At 37.9% G+C, this 19,013-nt stretch overlaps 1 protein-coding gene across 1 annotated transcript in view; it reads left to right on the top strand.

Annotated features, from left to right (window-relative positions):
* The window catches only part of LOC126334556 (dolichyl-diphosphooligosaccharide--protein glycosyltransferase subunit STT3A), a 90,609-nt gene extending 75,827 nt beyond the window's left edge, over positions 1-14,782 (top strand). The window contains exons 10-14 of the mRNA XM_049996932.1: positions 3,584-3,748; positions 8,419-8,607; positions 9,078-9,297; positions 9,488-9,676; positions 14,023-14,782. Coding sequence (XP_049852889.1) covers positions 3,584-3,748; positions 8,419-8,607; positions 9,078-9,297; positions 9,488-9,676; positions 14,023-14,168 — 909 coding nt within the window. The 3' untranslated portion in view covers positions 14,169-14,782. The remainder of the gene's footprint in view (positions 1-3,583; positions 3,749-8,418; positions 8,608-9,077; positions 9,298-9,487; positions 9,677-14,022) is intronic.
* The last annotated feature ends 4,231 nt before the right edge of the window (positions 14,783-19,013 follow it).

The raw sequence follows: 19,013 nt of genomic DNA, 5'->3' as shown, positions 1-19,013 counted from the left end.
GCCACGTTTGTGTGTAGCACTTGCTTAGGGGTGCATACAGAACATTCGGTGTTGATTTAATGTTAGTTGAGGTATGATGGGTTTACTTAGCAACTGTAGTGCTCATTATGGGTGACTTAAAGCAAACATGACAAGTATTACATTAAGAAAGTGACAGTAACAGTTTACCAAGCCTATAAATTCTGTTAGGGATAGTCAGGAGAGAGAGAGCACAATGCATAACGCTGTCACCTTTCTCCATCCATGCAACTTTGAATAACAATGATTCTTTCTGCGTCAGTATTATTTTATACATTCCTCTGTGTGTAATATCAAAAATGTCTAGGTGTTAAAATGAAATTATTTTAATTAAGAGACTTGCTCATTTGTCAGAGTTCAGTGTCAATTTCTGCTGGGTTTCACAGTTGCTGACAAGCACAGCAGCTCGCATGAACTGTCAAGATTCAATAACTCAGAGTAGAGAAAAGATGAAATACTTTATTTTTCTTTAGAAAGGTAGCATCTGTATTGCAGGCAACATATGCTTTCTTTGGCTATGCTTGTCACTTTCCCTTTCAAAATTGTCCTCATTCAAGCAAAAGCTATGCAAATTATACCACCATTTTCAGAAGGTGAAATGATAAGTGATTCGTCTGTGTGCAGTGTAATGCAGGTAGTTCATTAAATATAATCCGTGTAAAGCTTGAAAAACTGAAACAGCAGGAGGCAGTAATTGTATGTCTGCTTCATTTCTTGTCAAATTTAACAGACCATAAATATCCATCCAGTCAGTCTTAAAGCTACTGACTTGGAATTTGACTCCTTGTGGAGCAAAACACATTCAAATCAAATTACACAATTTCAGAGAGTTTCCTGATCAAGTGCAGCTATTATTTAGTTGACAGGTGTGAAAATTACCAATCTATCTGTTTAATACGTCGGCTGCAAAATACTAATGCGAATTCCTTAGAGACGAATGGAAAAACTGATGGAAGCAGACGTCTGGGAAGATCAATTTGGATCCTATAGAAATTTTGGAACACTCGAGGCTATACTGACCCTACAACTTACCTTAGAAGATAGATTAAGGAAAGACAAACCTACATTTCTAGCATTTGTAGACTTAGAGAAAACATTTGACTATGTTGATTGGAATACTCTCTTTCAAATTCTGAAGGTGGCAGTGTTCAAATACAGGACGAAAAAGGCTATTTATAATTTGTACAGAAACCAGATGGCATTTATAAGAGAAGAGGGGCATGAAAGGGAAGCAGTGGTTGGGGAGGGAGTGAGACAGGGTTGTAGCCTATCCCCGATGTTATTGAATCTGTATATTGAGCAAGCAGTAAAGGAAACAAAAGAAAAAATTTGGAGAAGGAATTAAAATCCATGGAGAAGAAATAAAAATTTGAGGTTTGCCGGTGATATTGAAACTGTCAGAGACAGTAAATGAGGTGGAAGAGCACTTGAACAGAATGGTCATTGTCTTCAAAGGAGGAAACAAGATGAACATCAGCAAAAGCAAAACAAGGATAATGGAATGTAGTTGAATTACATCAGGTGATGCTGAGGAGATTAGATTAGGAAATGTTACACTTAAAGTAGTAATTTAGTTTTGCTATTTGGGGAGCGAAATAACTGATGATGGTCAGAGTAGAGAGGATATAAAATGTAGACTGGGTATGGCAAAGAAAGTGTTTCTGAAGAACAGAAATTTAACATCAAGTATAGATTTGTGTGTCAGGAAGTCTTTTCTAAAAGTATTTGTGTGGAGTGTACCCATGTATGGCAGTAAAACATGGACGATGAGCAGTTTAGAAGAAGAGAATAGAAGCTTTCAAAATGTGGTGCTACAAAAGAATATTGAAGATTAGATGGGTAGATCACGTAACTAATGAGGCGGTACAGAATAGAATTGGGGAGAAGAGGAATTTGTGGGACAGCTTGACTAGAAGAAGGGATCGGTTGGTAGGACATATTCTGAGGTATCAGGGATCACCAATTTAGTATTGGAGGGAAGTGTGGAGGGTAAAAATTGTAGAGGGAGACCAAGGGATGAATGCACTTAACAGATTCAGATCATTTCATAGCTTTGGTTACTGGTAATAAGTTGACACCAGTACCTATGTGTTTAATTTGTACACTACAGCACTGAAGATGATCACTATGTGATTGAAAATCGATTTTGCTGTCAGTAAACCATCAAAATTATGACCAATGCTGACCTTCCTTCTAGATTCAGAAGGACGTATGTTGCAGTAGTTACTCGGAGATGAAAATACTTGCACAGGATAGAGTAGCAAGGAGAGCTGCATCAAACCAGTCTCTGGACTGATGACAACAACAAAAACAGCATATAGATTGAAGTGGTGAGTGAATTTTTGTACACTGGTCAGAGAATTTAACCCGGGTCTCCTACTTACTAGATCGATGCAATAGCCACTAAACCAGCTTGGCACAGCGGTTTGCACAACTACATGAATTACCTTGGCATGCCTCCCTCCTCGATCCAAATTCTCACTGCCATCCCAGTCTATTTTAAACTCCCCTTTACATATGAATATAATTTCTGATGCTCTCCATGTTCTGGAATAGCACCTTAGCGTATTTGTATAAGTACCTGTACCTGGGTATCGGGCTGGATCCCTCATTTACGTTCGATGTTGAGGTGCTATTCCAGAACATGTGAGCCTTTGCAATTCTGTTCATGGGGAATTTAAAATAGATTGGGAAGATAATGAAAATTTGGATCAAGGAGGGAGGCATGCCAAGGTAATCTGTGCAGTTGTGCAAACAACTGTGCCGAGGTGCCTTAGTGAGTACCACATCTACTTAGTAAGCAAGAGACCCAGGTTTGATTCCCAGCGTTTAACAAATTTTCACTCACTGCTTCAGTGTATACACATAAAAAGACATTCATAAAAAAGTTTGATGTGATAAAGTGATACTCTTAAGCTTTAGACTGTTTGCTGTTGCTTCAGAGAATCAATCTAAAGTCTCAAAGAAACAGTCAGATTGTTGGTAGTGAGACAGAACTAGTTAAATGAAAATACAATATCATAGTATCACACTTCAACATTTTAAGGTTAAATTTACTCTGTTTGACTTGACAAGTCTATTTAAAAACCATTTTATCTTATTTGTTCACTGTAGGCTAAAGGAGTTTTAACTGAAGTATGTACACATATTAAGCAGAGAAATTCATCTTATTAGGAAGATTACATGATTGTTGAGAGCCATTGCTAAATTATTGTGAATAGAGAATGAAAATTTGTAGTGTGCATATTTAAATAATTTTATCAAAACTGCAGTGAGAAAACGATTTTCATTGTTGCAATTGCTTGGAGTTTGTGCATAATGTTAATGTGGGGAAGAGTCTAATGAGATGATTTGTGAGCTTAAATGAGATGGACATCATTGTGAGCTGCTAATTTATTTTGGCATTAAAATAATGCCATAAGCCAGGAAACGAAATTATTTACGTATTTATTAACTGTCCATGTATTTTCTACTATCTGTGATCTATGAAAAACAGTTTTTAACTGTGATGCATAGAGTATGGAAAGTTATTAATTTTACAGAATACTTTTATTTTTTTTAACAGGGTGTTATGGTTCGTCTAATGCTGGTTCTTGCACCTGTGATGTGCATACTCTCTGGTATAGCTGTCTCTGCCATGCTAACGACATACATGAAGCAGATAGATGCCTCTAAGAATGTGGATAAGAAAAGCAAAAAATTTGAAAGCAACTATGTCATGAAGAGTGAGGTAAGAAAATAGTTTATTAAACCATCAGTATGCTGTGTTATTAATTCCTCTCAACATTTAAGTTTAATTCTCTCATAGGCTTTTGCTACAGATGATCCTTGTTTTACCAGTGGCGAATACTGGACGTTATGTTATTCGTAAAGTGGTTTTATCTGTTGATTAAATTAATATTCTGACACAAATGAAAATAATTTAAAATTCTAGCTTTGTAGATAAACTAATAAAAATGATCTTAAAAGAAAAATGTGTGTGTTCCTCTGTCTTACAGACAAATACTGAAGAAAATTATTTGTGCCACTAAAATTCTTGATCGGTACTGTGAAAGTTTTCATTGACTGAAATGTTGACTTATTATGTTCTTATGGCATTGCATTCTTACAGTGTTTCCAGTAATAAATCTCTGTGCAATTTGAAGACAGTTCATTGCCGGGAAACATATCCGGTAAGATATTATGAAGGCTACCACTGTTGGGAAGATTGGTGTCTCTCAGCAGGCAACAGACACAAACACATTTGAGCCTTCATCACGGCATCTCGCTGCACATAATTCAGCTTCATTGGTCATTGTCCAGTTATTGCAATAGGTGGCTGGTGCAATTGTGTAGGGTTAGGAGCTGTTGCTGGAACACATCATGACTGCATGATTCACTCCCCATGTGTGTCGCAGCAGACTAAAAATATAAGGAGACTAATTAGAAATAGTATGTTTCTTCATTGAAATCAGTAATTCACTTAATGTGTCAAGGCACAGTCGGGATTGTTCTTTTCATTACCGAAGTTGTTGATCAACTGGTTGCATCCAGCAGTAGTAAGCAGTGCCGCAAGGGCTATGCTCGATGTAATAGTATTTTGGCAGCAGACGTTTGTAGCATTTAGCATGAATATAGGCACTGTCACCTTCCTAGTAGCCGTGAGCCCAACGTGCTTCTTTTCACTTGCATGACCCGACAAGAGCTGCTTGCTCATGTTGCTGATACAGAGGTTTGTTTTACATAGCGTGCAACTGAACACTGAATTTTTCAGTAGTCCACGAACTCCCCTATGACACTTGTCGTCTGTGCACAACACCAAATAAGGAAAGCATGGCCCGCACAGTTTGGCTCAGTCGGCTGCAGCTAGATCCAACTGGGTAGCTGGCTGGCTGCTGCAGTGGACTGAGCAAGGGAAGGGGCTAGGGCTGCTGAAACACTGATGGCGGAAAGTCACACAGCACCTGGTTGCAGATGAACAGTGATGACAGTGCTACATTGAGCCAAACAGAAGGCAAGCAAGTTCTTCTGCTCAAAAGCAAATTGTGTACCATCCTTTTCCAGGGTTTATAGGCAAAAATGCAATAATTCTGAGTTTTCCAGGACAATGGACATTCTGCCAGGTTAAGAAATCTGTACTATGCTGCCCAACTTTTTTCTCTTCATTTAAAATAGAAAGCATTAACACACACACACACACACACACACACACACACACACACACACACACACACACAGAGAGAGAGAGAGAGAGAGAGAGAGAGAGAGAGACCCTTTGTCTCTCATAAAAAAGAACCACTAAAGCAAGCGAAATGCAGTTACTTTTGGGTGAGGATTGTCAGAGCCTTTGTTTGTTACATTAGTTACATAAAGTAATGACTTGGCACAATTCAAATTTATGACATGTTGTGTTGTTTTTGGTCTCAGTCCATAGACTGGTTTGATGCAGCTCTCGATCCCTACTCTATCCTGTGCAAGCTTCTCCATCTGAGAATAACTACTGCAGCATACATCCTTCTGAATCTGCTTAGTGTATTCATCTCTTGGTCTCCCTCTACAATTTTTACCCTCCATGCTTCTCTCCAGTACTAAATTGGTGATCCCTTGATGCCTCAGAACGTGTCCAATCAATCGATACCTTCTTTTAGTCAAGTTGTGCCACAAATTCCTCTTCTCCCCAATACTATTCAGCACCTCCTCATTAGTTATCTGATCTACCCATCAAATCTTCAGCATTCTTTTGTAGCACCACATTTTGAAAGCTTCTACTCTCTTGTTTATTTATTGTCCATGTTTCACATCTATACATGGGTACACTCCATACAAATACTTTTAGAGAAGACTTCCTGACAGTTAAATCTATTCGCAATGTTAACAAGATTCTCATCTTCAGAAATGCTTTTCTTGCCATAGTCAGTCTACATCCGACCACCACGTTGTTTTCCTCCCCAGATACAAAATTTATTTACTACTTTGTCTTATTTCCTAATCCAATATCCACATCACCTGATTTAATTAAACTACATTCCATTATCTTTGTTTTGCTTTTGTTGATGTTCATTTTATTTCCTCCTTTCAAGGCACTGTCCATTCTGTTCAGTTGCTCCTCCAGGTCCGTTGCTGTCTTTGGCAGAATTACAATGTCATCCGGAAACCTCAAAGTTTTTATTTCTTCTTTGTGGATTTTAAATTGTACTACAAATTTTTCTTTTTTTCCCTTTACTGCATGCTCAATATACAGATTGAATAACAGTGGGAAGAGGCTACAACCCTTTCTCACTCCCTTCTCAACCACTGCTTCACTTTTATGCCCCTCAACTCTTATGACTGACATTTGGTTTCTGTACAAATCGTAGATAGCCTTTTGCTCACTGTATTTTACACCTGCCATCTTTGTCATTCGAAAGTGAGTATTCTAGTCAACATTGTGAAAAGCTTTCTCTATCTTATAGGATTAGTCGTAGGGCCAGTATTGCGTCGTGTGTTCCAACATCTCCACAGAATTCAAACTTATCTTTCTTAAGGTCGGCTTCTACCCCTTTTTCCATTGGTCTGTAAAGAATTTGTTAATATTTTTCAACCATGAGTTATTGAACAGATAGTTTGGTAATTCTCACACCTCTGAACACCTGCTTTCTTTGGGATTGGAATTATTACATTCTTCTTGAAGTCTGAGGGTATTTCGCCCATCTATACGTCTTGCTCACTAGATGATAGTTTTGTCAGGGCTGGCTCTCCCAAGGCTATCAGTAAGTCTAATGGGCCTTGTTTCAACTTAGGTCTTTCAGTGCTTTTCCATTTCCATAGTCTTGCCCTGAAGTACATCACCCTTGTATAGACCCTCGATAACTCCTTTGACCTTTCTACTTTCCCTTCTTTGCTTAGGACTGGCTTTTCATATGAGCTCTTGATATTCATACAAACAAGTGTTTCTCTTTTCTCCGAAGGTATCTTTAATTTTCCTGTAGGCAGTATCTATCTTACTGCTATTGATATATGCCTCTACATCTTTACATTTGTCCTCTAGCCATCCCTGCTTAGCCATTTTGCACTTCCTGTCGATCTCATTTTTATGACGTTTGTATTTCTTTTTACCTGCTTCATTTACTGCATTTTTATATTTTCTCCTTTCATCGATTTAATTCAATATCTCTTCTTTTACACAAGGATTTTACAAACTCTCATCTTTTTACCTACTTGATCGTATGCTGCCTTCACTATTTCATCTCTCTACTCTATCCATTCTTCTTCTACTGTATTTCTTTGCCCTGTTCTTGTCAGTCACTAATACTCTCTCTGAAACTTTCTATAACCTCTGATTCTTTCAGTTTATCCAAGCCCCATCTCCATAAATTCCTACCTTTTTGCAATTTCTTCAGTTTTAATCTACAGTTCATAACCAATAGGTAGCGGTCAGAGTCCACATCTCCCTCTGAAAATGTCTTACAATTTAAAACCTGGTTGCTTTTCATGACATATCAAGACGAATTTTTTAGCTTGTCAGCTGATATAAATAGTGGCTACAGTTCTGAGCAGTTTCCTTGGTTTTTTTTTTTACATTATTTTGGTGGAAACATTTCTGAATTCAGTTGGTGTCTGTTTGGTAGTGATAAGTTTATTTGGGAAGTACTGAAATCGGCATTTGTTTTCTTGTTTTCCCTTTCGTTGGTAGAGTTGTAACATTTTGACAGATATTGTTGCCAATTTTCCAGTTGAATTGTCAGAAAACATAGTAATATTAACTGAAAACTGAACTTTGTGCTAACACTTTGTAAATATATTCAGTGTATGACAGTTATGTGTGTAATATCAAGTTTAAGGAGATCACTGTGAAATGCAGCAGTAGAAGAAAATTATGTTACGAATGTTAGTCACATATCTTGTTAGGCTGAATTCATGAAATAATTTTCAGATTGGAGTTATATAGATTTACAGAACCATAGGTACCGTAGTAATTAAGCAGTTGGTAAGTTGATCACACTGCCTTTTATCAAGTTACACTTTTTTGCATGGTTCAGATTTCTCTTCTTCCCCTGGTTAGTCACATATCTTGTTAGGCTGAATTCATGAAATAATTTTCCGATTGGAGTTATATAGATTTACAGTACCATAGGTACCGTAGTAATTAAGCAGTTGGTAAGTTAATCACACTGCCTTTTATCAAGTTTCACTTTTTTGCATGGTTCAGATTTCTCTTCTTCCCCTGGTTCAGATTTATAGTCTCCAATTCTACTTCAAAATAGTCAATGAGACGCTCATACAAACAATTTGTCACACATCTATTATAGTTGTAATGTAGTGTGTCAATATTTTGGTTCTTTTATGATAATGTTTAGTGAAATACAGTTCATAAACCAATAAACTTAGGAAGCTGTACCTACCCCTTTAATAGAACAAAGTGTTCTTTATTCTCCTTTACAGATCGCCACTGTTTTCGTTTGTGTGATGTCATTTCTACTGGTTTCCTATACATTTCACTGTACATGGGTGACATCTGAGGCATATAGCAGCCCAAGTATTGTGTTGTCAGCACGATCACATGATGGCTCACGCATAATATTTGATGACTTCAGAGAGGCATACTATTGGTTGAGGATGAATACTCCAGAGGTTAGGTCATATCTATACAAACATTGCTTAATGTTTATTACTTTCGATTACCACTTAATAAATGTTACAGATATTTATACTGACACTTCAAATAAAGATGAAATTAGTGAAACTGAAGATATCATTTTATATTTCATTGATATTTATATTTTGCCAATTTTTATTTCCACTTGATATATCTGCAGTGAAAAAATAGAGGTTAGCTTTTAATTTTTTTTTACTTTTGTTTCTACCACTTCTTAAATAAGTGATGAAATGAATGTCAAATAGGTCAGTTGTTATACTTGATTATGGAATTCTAAGTTGTTTTTGAACTGTTTGTTTTTTGGATCATTGTGTTTTACCACTCAAAAAAAAAAAATCACACAAAAGTTACTTTAATACTTCAGTTCCTTTTTTTAAGCCTATAGGTGTTATAGAGTAAGAGGCACATATTGAACAAGTATATATGTTGTGTTGAACAATTGTAGGATGCACGAGTTATGTCCTGGTGGGATTATGGATATCAGATTACAGCAATGGCTAACAGAACAATCTTAGTAGATAACAATACATGGAACAATACACATATTTCAAGAGTTGGTCAAGCCATGGCCTCATCGGAAGATAAGGCATATGAAATTATGAGGGAATTAGATGTGGATTATGTTTTAGTTATATTTGGAGGACTCACTGGATACTCTTCAGATGGTTAGTATTGTAGCACTTATTTTCATGTATGACATTTCACCAGTTGTCGAGTAGATTGGTAACTAAACAATGAATTTCTGGCTCCAGGCTAAAAATTTGCATTGTTGAGAATTGCTGAACTGAGTGCTCTTATTTTTAAATGGTATGCTGCTTTGCGAATCACCTGTACATTCTTGATATTACTTTGCAGATATAAATAAATTTCTGTGGATGGTTCGTATTGGTGGCAGTACAGATCGTGGCAGTCACATTAAAGAATGGGATTATTATTCACCTGCAGGAGAGTTCAGAGTTGACAAAGAAGGCTCACCCACTCTGCTCAATTGCCTCATGTACAAGATGTGTTATTACCGCTTTGGACAAGTTTACACAGAAGGAGGTAGGTGGTGATATTCTGCATTGTTGATGGCTGTGAATCTGTTACATTAGGGGTGTAAGAATGTGTTTGTTTTTAGTATCACATGGAGAAAATGTATGTTGAACATTGTTCTGAGTACCAGTATACTGTTTCATTTGGTTCTCATTAACTTGTTAACAAAAACATGAGTGGGTTGATATGTGACATTCTTATGCTCTGTAAATGTATGGATAATTTAAATTATAAGTTTTAAAAATATATTACATTGTATCCAAACCATGACAAGTTCAAAAAAATTCTTTAACTTTTATAATTTTCCTAGCGGTTCTAGGCGCTCAGTCCGGAGCCGCGCGACTGCTACGGTCGCAGGTTCGAATCCTGCCTCGGGCATGGGTGTGTGTGATGTCCTTAGGTTAGTTAGGTTTAAGTAGTTCTAAGTTCTAGGGGACTGATGACCATAGATGTTAAGTCCCATAGTGCTCAGAGCCATTTGAACCATTTTTTTTTATAATTTTCACCTAGTGGTCACATTCTCATGAACAGCTTTTTGTGTATTAGACGATGACATTTCGATTTTGCAAGTAGCAAAATGTTTGATGTACTTTGATGGAGTAATAGATTCTTTCGCATAAAGGGAAGCATCCCATGTATGATTAGAGAGGGAAAAATACAAGGAGCTAAGGATTGAAGAAATATGTACCGTCTTGCTTGCCTCTTGTCTTTACTGGTTTTATGTACCCTATACTTAATTTTACGTCACCCAAAACTGCAAGTTATTAGCTAATAAACGATAAAGGCTGAAACTTTTTTAAAGAGTTCTTGTTCACCCGGTTACAAATAATCCCATCTAATTACGAGGTTTTTTGTTTTTTAAAAAGAAAGGAGGGGGGGAGGATGTCAAACCAGCTGACTGGAGAGGCACCACACGACACTTTAAATATAGTTTGATGGCATCCATTACAAAATATACGCATTTCAATTCCACGAAGCGAAATATAGCGATATGCAATAGATGAATGCTGTGTGAAGATGTGTGGCACCTCACTTTGGCACACTTAAGACCAAGTAACATGTCTTCCATTTCTTCGAACACATATGTTAAATGTATCAGACTTTTCAGAAAAGTGTGTGCCTACAAAAAGAAAATAATTTTGAAAATTCAATTTTTTTGACGACCTATCTCAAATGCTTTTGGAGGGGGGATAGTCTCCATGTGACCCGCATTTACATTTAGTGATTTTGCTGTTTCCTCTTTGTTTACTGGTCTCACTTCAAATGAAAATGGATTTCTGTGGCCGGGAGCTATCAAATGAATTAAAATACATTCATATAACTATGGAGGGCTGAAATATTTTATTAGTTTCAGATTTGATTTTACTCTCACCTTTCTGACAGTTAAGCATTAATCGCCTTGACGAACAATGAAGTTATTTTTGTCGGTTTGCTAAAGAAATTTCGCTTTTATTAATCTTTTCTGCAGAGGCAATCAACTTATTTGAAACAAAGTGTTTAGTTCCAAGTGCACAATTTCATCTTCTAGCACATATGGCATTATCCCTTAATAAAGAACCAACATGAAATAATACAGTACTGGCGTTCCAAGAAAATTTACATCCCGAAAACTACACTCAAAAGCATAATATCAGGTCGAGGCCTACTTTATTGGGAATCTGGACCTACGAAAGTGTTCTTTAAGTATGCACTTTAACTAGGCACATTTTAGTATTGCTCATGAAATTCCGATGTGTGATGTCTTGTTTCTTTTATGACGTAATTTAAGATCATCTAATGTTTTACACATACGAAGATACGGGCTTCCTACGTCATCGTAGCTGAGCATGCAGGGTGGTGCCTGCTGATTTGTAAAAGGTTGCAGGAAAATATTGTGAATGTGGTTTGAAAAAGTTACTTTCTAATTACGTTTCCTTTTATGCAAGTTGAACTATGTGTGAGAATATACAGTGAATTTCTTAAATCACAGAGCGGGTGACTCTAATTGAAAAATTAACTCTTTGATGATGAGCCATTTATATGAATTTTTAGCCCAGAAGATCAGACGTTTCTATGTCGTTATTAAAAATTTTCCTGGCACATTTGTGTGATATATCTTAAAGTGTAACATGCACAAAAATGATGAGCATTATATGTGAAAGCTTAGCTTCTTTTGCAGCGTATTAACCTTAGAGACCAATATTATATGTGAAAACTTTGCTTTTCTTGTAACAACGCTATTTATATTAATTTAAACCATTAACTTTTCCTGTTTGTGTGTTTGCGCTACTCAACAGTGATGTTGCTATTGACTGACTACATCACATGTCCTATGCTCTGAATATCCACTGTCATCGGGTGGCGAGATCACCCGACATGAGCTATGACTGGCTGCTGTTACTTGGAAAGTGACTTGCAGTGTTTGGTGGAATTTGAATTTATACCTTTGTAATATGAAAATATGCAGTGTATGGGTTGCTGCACTTAAAAAAAATCATTTCAAAACATGTTTTTTTATTCCCTCCCTCCCTCCCCACCCCCCCCCCCCCCCCTTCTGATTTTCATTTTCTAAAGTGCTGGGAAATTTACACACCCATGTATAAAACCATATCTATCTAAGGATTGATAAGTTTTAAAGTTTGAAGATAAAATATACTGTCCTCTGCGGTATACAAACACCTGTGTTGCAGTGAGAGAAAACAATCTTATGTTCTGTTAACAGGAGAAAATTATAACCATACATATAGTCATGGAACCTTTTTAAAGCCAAAAAAGAAAAAAAGGCTTCCTTTTCATATTGACTGTAGTTTCATTGTCAGAGTCTTGGACACAACAGCAGTTGGTCATTCCACATCATTAACTTGATGGGAGATAACTGCTCCCAGCCTGTAGTCTGATGCATTTGCTGCTACAATGGGCAACTTATGAGGGTAGTAGGTGATTAAACAAGTGATTTTAGTAAGTGCCTGCTTCAGTTTGTGAAATGAACTGTTATCCACCATATTTCCAGTGCCACTTCACATTCGTGCCTAATAAAGAGTGTAACAGTTCCGTAGTGGATTCAGTGTAAGGAATAGATTTATATAATAATATAATTTATAATGATATTATATATTATTTGGATGACGACTGATTTGAGTTGCTTCACAGCCATGAGGGGTTTAAAGGTTTTGAATGGCCTTGACAAGCTTTGCTGTGGACTTGATACCTGCAGCACTAAGGATACGACCTGAAAACTAAATCTGTCTGCTTCAATATTGTGTGAGAGATCTACTGGACCCATCCCCATGTCAGTGGTATCATCCAGATAACTACTGGTCCAGGGACACCGCTTATTAAGTGCTCCAAATACTATTGAAATACCACTGAGGCACTGGAGGTCCCATACAGTAAACAGTTGTGTGAAACTAAGACAAATGGTGTGATGGTCACCAAATCGTGTTTTGCCTGTTTATCCTAGAGTAACTACAGATAAGCTTCTTTGAGATCTGTTTTGCAAAAATCAAGTGTGGCTTTATCTTTCACTTCGGGGACTGGGTATGTATCCACAACCATTTGTACATTGGCAGTGGATTTAAAATCATGGTAGACACGGAGAGACCCATCTGGTATTTCTACCAGCACAATTGATCCTCTCGCTTTGAAAAATTTTGCTGCTGCTGAAGAATTCGGTGTAATGTGCACTTCAGTCCCTGACTCGTGTTGTCTTGCCATTAAATATAGTTGCATATTTCTGTAAGAAGCCCATAAGGTGCATGTGGGATACTACGATACCCTCACCTAATTGACTGAGTTGTATATCTGCAGACCCATCTAGGAGAATAGATGAGGATCCAAAATATTGCTTGGATCCTGTGATTGGACTACCAACTACTTTTTGTGACCATATCCTTATACCAAACAGTACAAAGTTGACCATTGTGTCTAACCGTCAGTATCTTTGAAAAGTGACAATCGTTGCAAAAGCACCTGTACCAATCTGGAAAGTGACAGATGCTTAATTGATTGACACCTCCACGTTTGAAGTTCATATGAAACAGGGTAAAATTGCACGAACCTAAAAGTCGTTAGAACCCGAACCTTCCAGTTCAGGTTCAAAGTCCAGACCATCATCAGTAAAATCTGTGCCATTCACTTTTCAAAAAGAACAATTCTCATGCTAAACTATCTGCAGCTATATTATTTAATAATTCTTGTAAGATGATGATGATGATAAAATGTAGAATGGAAAGTATCTTTTAAGTCATTTCAGTGGCTAATTCCAAAATGTTCTTTATGATAAACTTACCTGTACTTTGGTTAAAATATGTATTCATTGTGTTATTTATTAATATCTTATACCATAAAAATAAATGATATTCATTTGTATTTCACAGGAAAGCCACCTGGATATGACCGGGTAAGGAGTGCAGAAATTGGCAACAAAGACTTTGAACTAGATGTTTTAGAAGAAGCCTACACAACAGAGCATTGGCTCGTGCGAATATATAAAGTGAAAGACTTGCGTAACAGAGGAGTGTAAATAGGTCAACTATGAACTGTAATTTGTGCCAATTACTGATAACAAATAATCTTCAGAAATCCATCTCCTGTACTTCCTCAGGCCTGATTTCCTGTCACAAAGAGACTGCCACGGACGAGTACAAATTGCTCTGCAAATGTAGCTTTAATATATGTTCCTATGTGGAATTACTGATGTGTGAGATAACCAACTGTAGTAACATTTCATGTCATTAGTGAGGTTGTCTTTCTTAATACTATGTGTATTTGTTTAACATCAGTTTGTCAGGTCATCAAATTAGCATGTGTACTTTGTTTACATTCCATTTTTCAGGTTAAGTGTGGTAGTAAATGGAAAAAGGCATGTGTTTTTACTTGATAGTATGTACAGGCTTGATGTGTGCTGGGCAATTGGTATTTCTGTTGTAACTCTGGTTTGTTGGAGGCTTGTCAGTCACCTTTATTTAAGGTGAATAGAATTAAATACTGGGGGTTACTGTCAGTGATTTTGTGAATAAAGCTGTAATAAATTCATTGGCCAAAGTGGTAAATCACTGGTAGGTTAACAATGCACAAGTTTATACGTTATGTTAACATCACAAATAAATTAAAAACCACATTTTATTTTTACAGTAAGCCATTTCTTGTGTTGAACTGAGACCCTAACCAAGCACCTGAAAATATTAACATGTTCTTGCTGGTGCATACCACCAAAGGCTTTTGCTCAACTCCTCCATTGAATGGTATGTAACACCAGTGGCTCACACTGGAGTCGTCCTTCAAGCAGCAAGTACCATGAGCAGCTCAGCTGGAGCCGCCCATCAGGGGGCCCGTACTGGAGTCTTTCATCGGGCTGTGTGTACCACAGGAGACTCTCATCAAATGCTAAAGGGAAAAAGAAAAAGTAGAAAAAATTGTCATATAGTTGAACATACAAATAATGGAAATTTAACATATATTACCCAAAAAAATATGAAAGTTATTTTATTTAATCTGAATATTATAAACATAACTAACAGAAATTTTCGATTGTAGACACACAATACTTCAATATTATAAGCGTAACTTATTGTTTATGTTTTCTACGCAATTTTTGAAAGCATATAAGAGTGCTGGTTGGCTGTAACAACCATTGCAAATAAGTTGTTTCACTTTTAGCTTTCCTCATGACATAATCCCTAACACTATTTTTCTGAATAACAATATGTAACATTTTGCTTGGCGTTCTTGCAGACTCTTCATTTGATACAAGAAAATGTGAAACATGTTTGAAGGTATTTGCTTCTCAATATCTAATTGTTCATTGTGGTACCCTGCTTCGATTTATATACCACACATTTGTTAATTATATAATAATTTTTCTACGCCATTTAATGATTTCCAACACCGCACAATGTTGTTTACTCAGTTGTCATTGCATTTTTACAAGCATAAATGTCAAGATTATGCTTGTAATCTTCAGACAGATGCTGAGTCGCATATAGGCATAACAAAAAGACTGTCACAAATGAAGCTTTTGGCTGTAAGGTCTGCATCAACAATAGACCACACACACACACACACACACACACACACACACACACACACACACAGAGAGAGAGAGAGAGAGAGAGAGAGAGAGAGAGAGAGAGAGAGAGAGAGAGAGATGGCAATCTCGGGCAACTGAAACTAATAAGAGCAGCAGCACCAGTGCATGATGAAAGTGGCGACTGGGTAGGGTGAGGAGGACGATGGGGCGGGGGGTGGGAAGGATTAGTGGTGGTTGCTGTGGCGGAGGCGGACAGTGAAGTGCTGCAGGTTAGACCGAGTGTGGGGGAGGGGAGTATTGTAAAAGGAGAGAAGTAGAAAGACTGGGTGTGATTATGATTTGACTGCTGTATAGTGCTGGAATGGGAACAGGGAAGGGGCTGGATGGATGAAGACAGTGACTAACAAAGGTTGAGGCCAGGAGGGTTACGCGAACATACGATGCATTGCAGTGAAAGTTCCCACCTGCACAATTCAGAAAAGCTGTCGTCTATTGTTGCCAAAGGCCTTAATGATCGAAAGCTTTCTTTGTGACGGTCTTTTTGTTGTGCCTACCTGCGACTCAGCATCTCTGCTATATGATAAGTAGCAACTTTCCTTTCCATAATATTGCTACATTCCATCCTAGATTTTCCATTGTTTGAGTGTAACCTTCAGGAAGATACTATACTTACTTACATGATACACACACACACACACACACACACACACACACACACACACACACACACACACACACACACACACACACACACACACCAAAAAAAAAGGGTTGCATCAGCCCAGTTCCCAGAACTCCTGAAGACAGACGTTGACTGTGGATTTGTATCACAGATAGTCCCTGTGACTGTTCAGAGATGTCACTAAACCTGCCCAAAGATGTAAACAACCATGCATGAGCATCACCTTTTAGATGGAGGGGATCCGACAGCTGATCAGGCTCGTGTTGTCTGTTGTTCAACCCTGCCTAGACAGTCAATACTGCAGTTCGATCGTGTCCACATTGTTACTTTCTGCCAGGAAGGGCTCTCAACAAGGGAAGACTCCAGGCATCTCGGAGTGATCCAAAGTGATGTTGTTCGTACATAGGAGAGGTACAGAGAGACAGGAACTGTCGATGACATGCCTCACTGATGGGCCGTCACGTGTGGCTTATGGCTCGGAGGAACCCTGACTGCAATGCCACCATGTTGAATAATGCTTTTCGTGCAACTACAGGATGTCATGTTACCACTCAAACTGTGCGCAATAGGCTGCATGATGCGCAACTTCACTCTCGACGTCCATTGCGAGTCCATCTTTGCAAACACAACACCATGCAGCACGGTACAGATGACAACATGCCACATGGACCTCTCAGGATTGGCATCACATTCTCTTCACCGATGAGTGTCGCATATGCCTTCAACCAGACAGTCGTCGGAGACATGTTTGGAGACAACCCAGTTAGGCTGAACGACTTAGACACACTGTCCAGTGAGTGCAGCGAGCTGGAGGTTCCCTTCAGTTTTGGGGTGGCATTATGTGGGGCCGACATACGCCGCTGGTGGTCATGGAAGGTGCCATAACAGCTGTACGATATGTGAATGCCATCCTCCAACCGATAGTGCAACCATATTGGCGAGGCATTCGTCTCCATGGACGAAAATTCGCACCCCCATCGTGCACATCTTGTGAATGACTTCCTTCAGGATAACGACATCGCTCGACTAGAGTGGCCAGCATGTTCTCCAGACATGAATCCTATCGAACATGCCTTGGATAGATTAAAAGGGTCTGTTTATGGACGACGTGACCCACCAACCACTCTGAGGGATCTACACCGAATCGCCATTGAGGAGTGAGACAATGTGGACCAACAGTGCTTTGATGAACTTGTGCATAGTATGCCACGACGAATACAGGGATGTGTCAGTGCAAAAGGAGATGCTACTGGGTACTAGTGTCTACCGCAATCTGGACCACAGCCTCTGAAGGTCTCACTGTATGGTGGTACAACATGCAATGAGCAATAAAAAGTGTGCAAATGATGTTTATGTTGATCTCTATTCCAGTTTTCTGTACAGGTTCCAGTGCTCTCGGAACCGAGATGATGCAAAGCTTTTTTTTTTATGTGTGCATAATGGCAAAAACCAATACATCCTCGCTTTCGTGGAAAATAAGTTTTCCAGCTTTAACAGCATTTTTGGAAGTATCAACAGTTGCTCCTACAGTATTTTGAATGTTATTCAATTGAGTTTCAGTATTAGTTGTAGTATTATTCATAAATGTAAAAATTTCAATATGGGTCATTTTTTGTGAATGTTTCCCTTCTGGAATAATATAGTGTAAATTCCCTGTAGTTGCATTGTGTCCATGATAAGCAGTATGCCTGCAAAACCACTCATTTTGCCTCTTGTAACAGGCAGTTATGCCTCTTGGCATCTTCTGTGATTAGGTAAAGAATTTATATTGTACAGCATATTTGTTTCTTCGTTTGTCATTCCCAATATATGAAGCAGTGGTGAATATTTTGTATTTAAAGAAACAGAATCATTGTGATACACGTTTTCAATTAACAATTTGTCCTCTTTCAAATACTCATTTACTTCTGGACTACTTATTTTCTGCCATTCCATTTCACCATCATCTTATTCTAACAATGAATCAGACTTGGAATCTTCTTCCTTGTCAGTAGATTCGTTCACTTCATTAAGTAATGATTCACCTTCATTCTACACATGAACAAAATCCGTGTCTCAAGAAGATAAGTTGGTTTCTGCTTCTGTTTACAGATTTGTCAGACAAATCACTTATTTCCATATCCATGTTATCTATTATTTAGAAGAATTAAAACAGGACAAATGCCAACCAAAATCAGGCAAAGATAATAAAGCAAAAGACTATTAGCTTAGGGTAACCAGACTTCCAAAATCAAAATATGGGACACAAATTAGAAGTTAAAATGAATCGACATATTTGTGGAAAGTTACATTAATACCATATCCGTTTAGCATTTTTGTGTCAAAATACTTGCTTTGTGCTACAACTACATAGATCATTGTAATTTTATTGTTAAAACTAGCACTAAGAAAATACCTTGCATTACTAATGGGATAAGCTTTTTATATTGCGTCCACAGCTCGTGGTCTAATGGCTAGTGTTGCTGCCTCTGAATCACAGGGTTCCGGGTTGGATTCCTGGCCAGGTTGGGGATTTTCTGTGCCTCGGGACAGAGTGTTTGCGTTGTACTCATCATTTCATCATCATCAATTGTGACAGCGGCTAGATTCTACTGTGGAAAAAAAAAAATTGGAAATTTGTACAGGGGCTGATGACCATGCAGTTAAGTGGCACACAA

Source organism: Schistocerca gregaria, chromosome 2 (assembly GCF_023897955.1).
Source record: "Schistocerca gregaria isolate iqSchGreg1 chromosome 2, iqSchGreg1.2, whole genome shotgun sequence".
Classification (NCBI taxonomy): Eukaryota; Metazoa; Arthropoda; class Insecta; order Orthoptera; family Acrididae; genus Schistocerca; species Schistocerca gregaria.
This window is presented reverse-complemented; position numbering and strand designations above follow the sequence as displayed.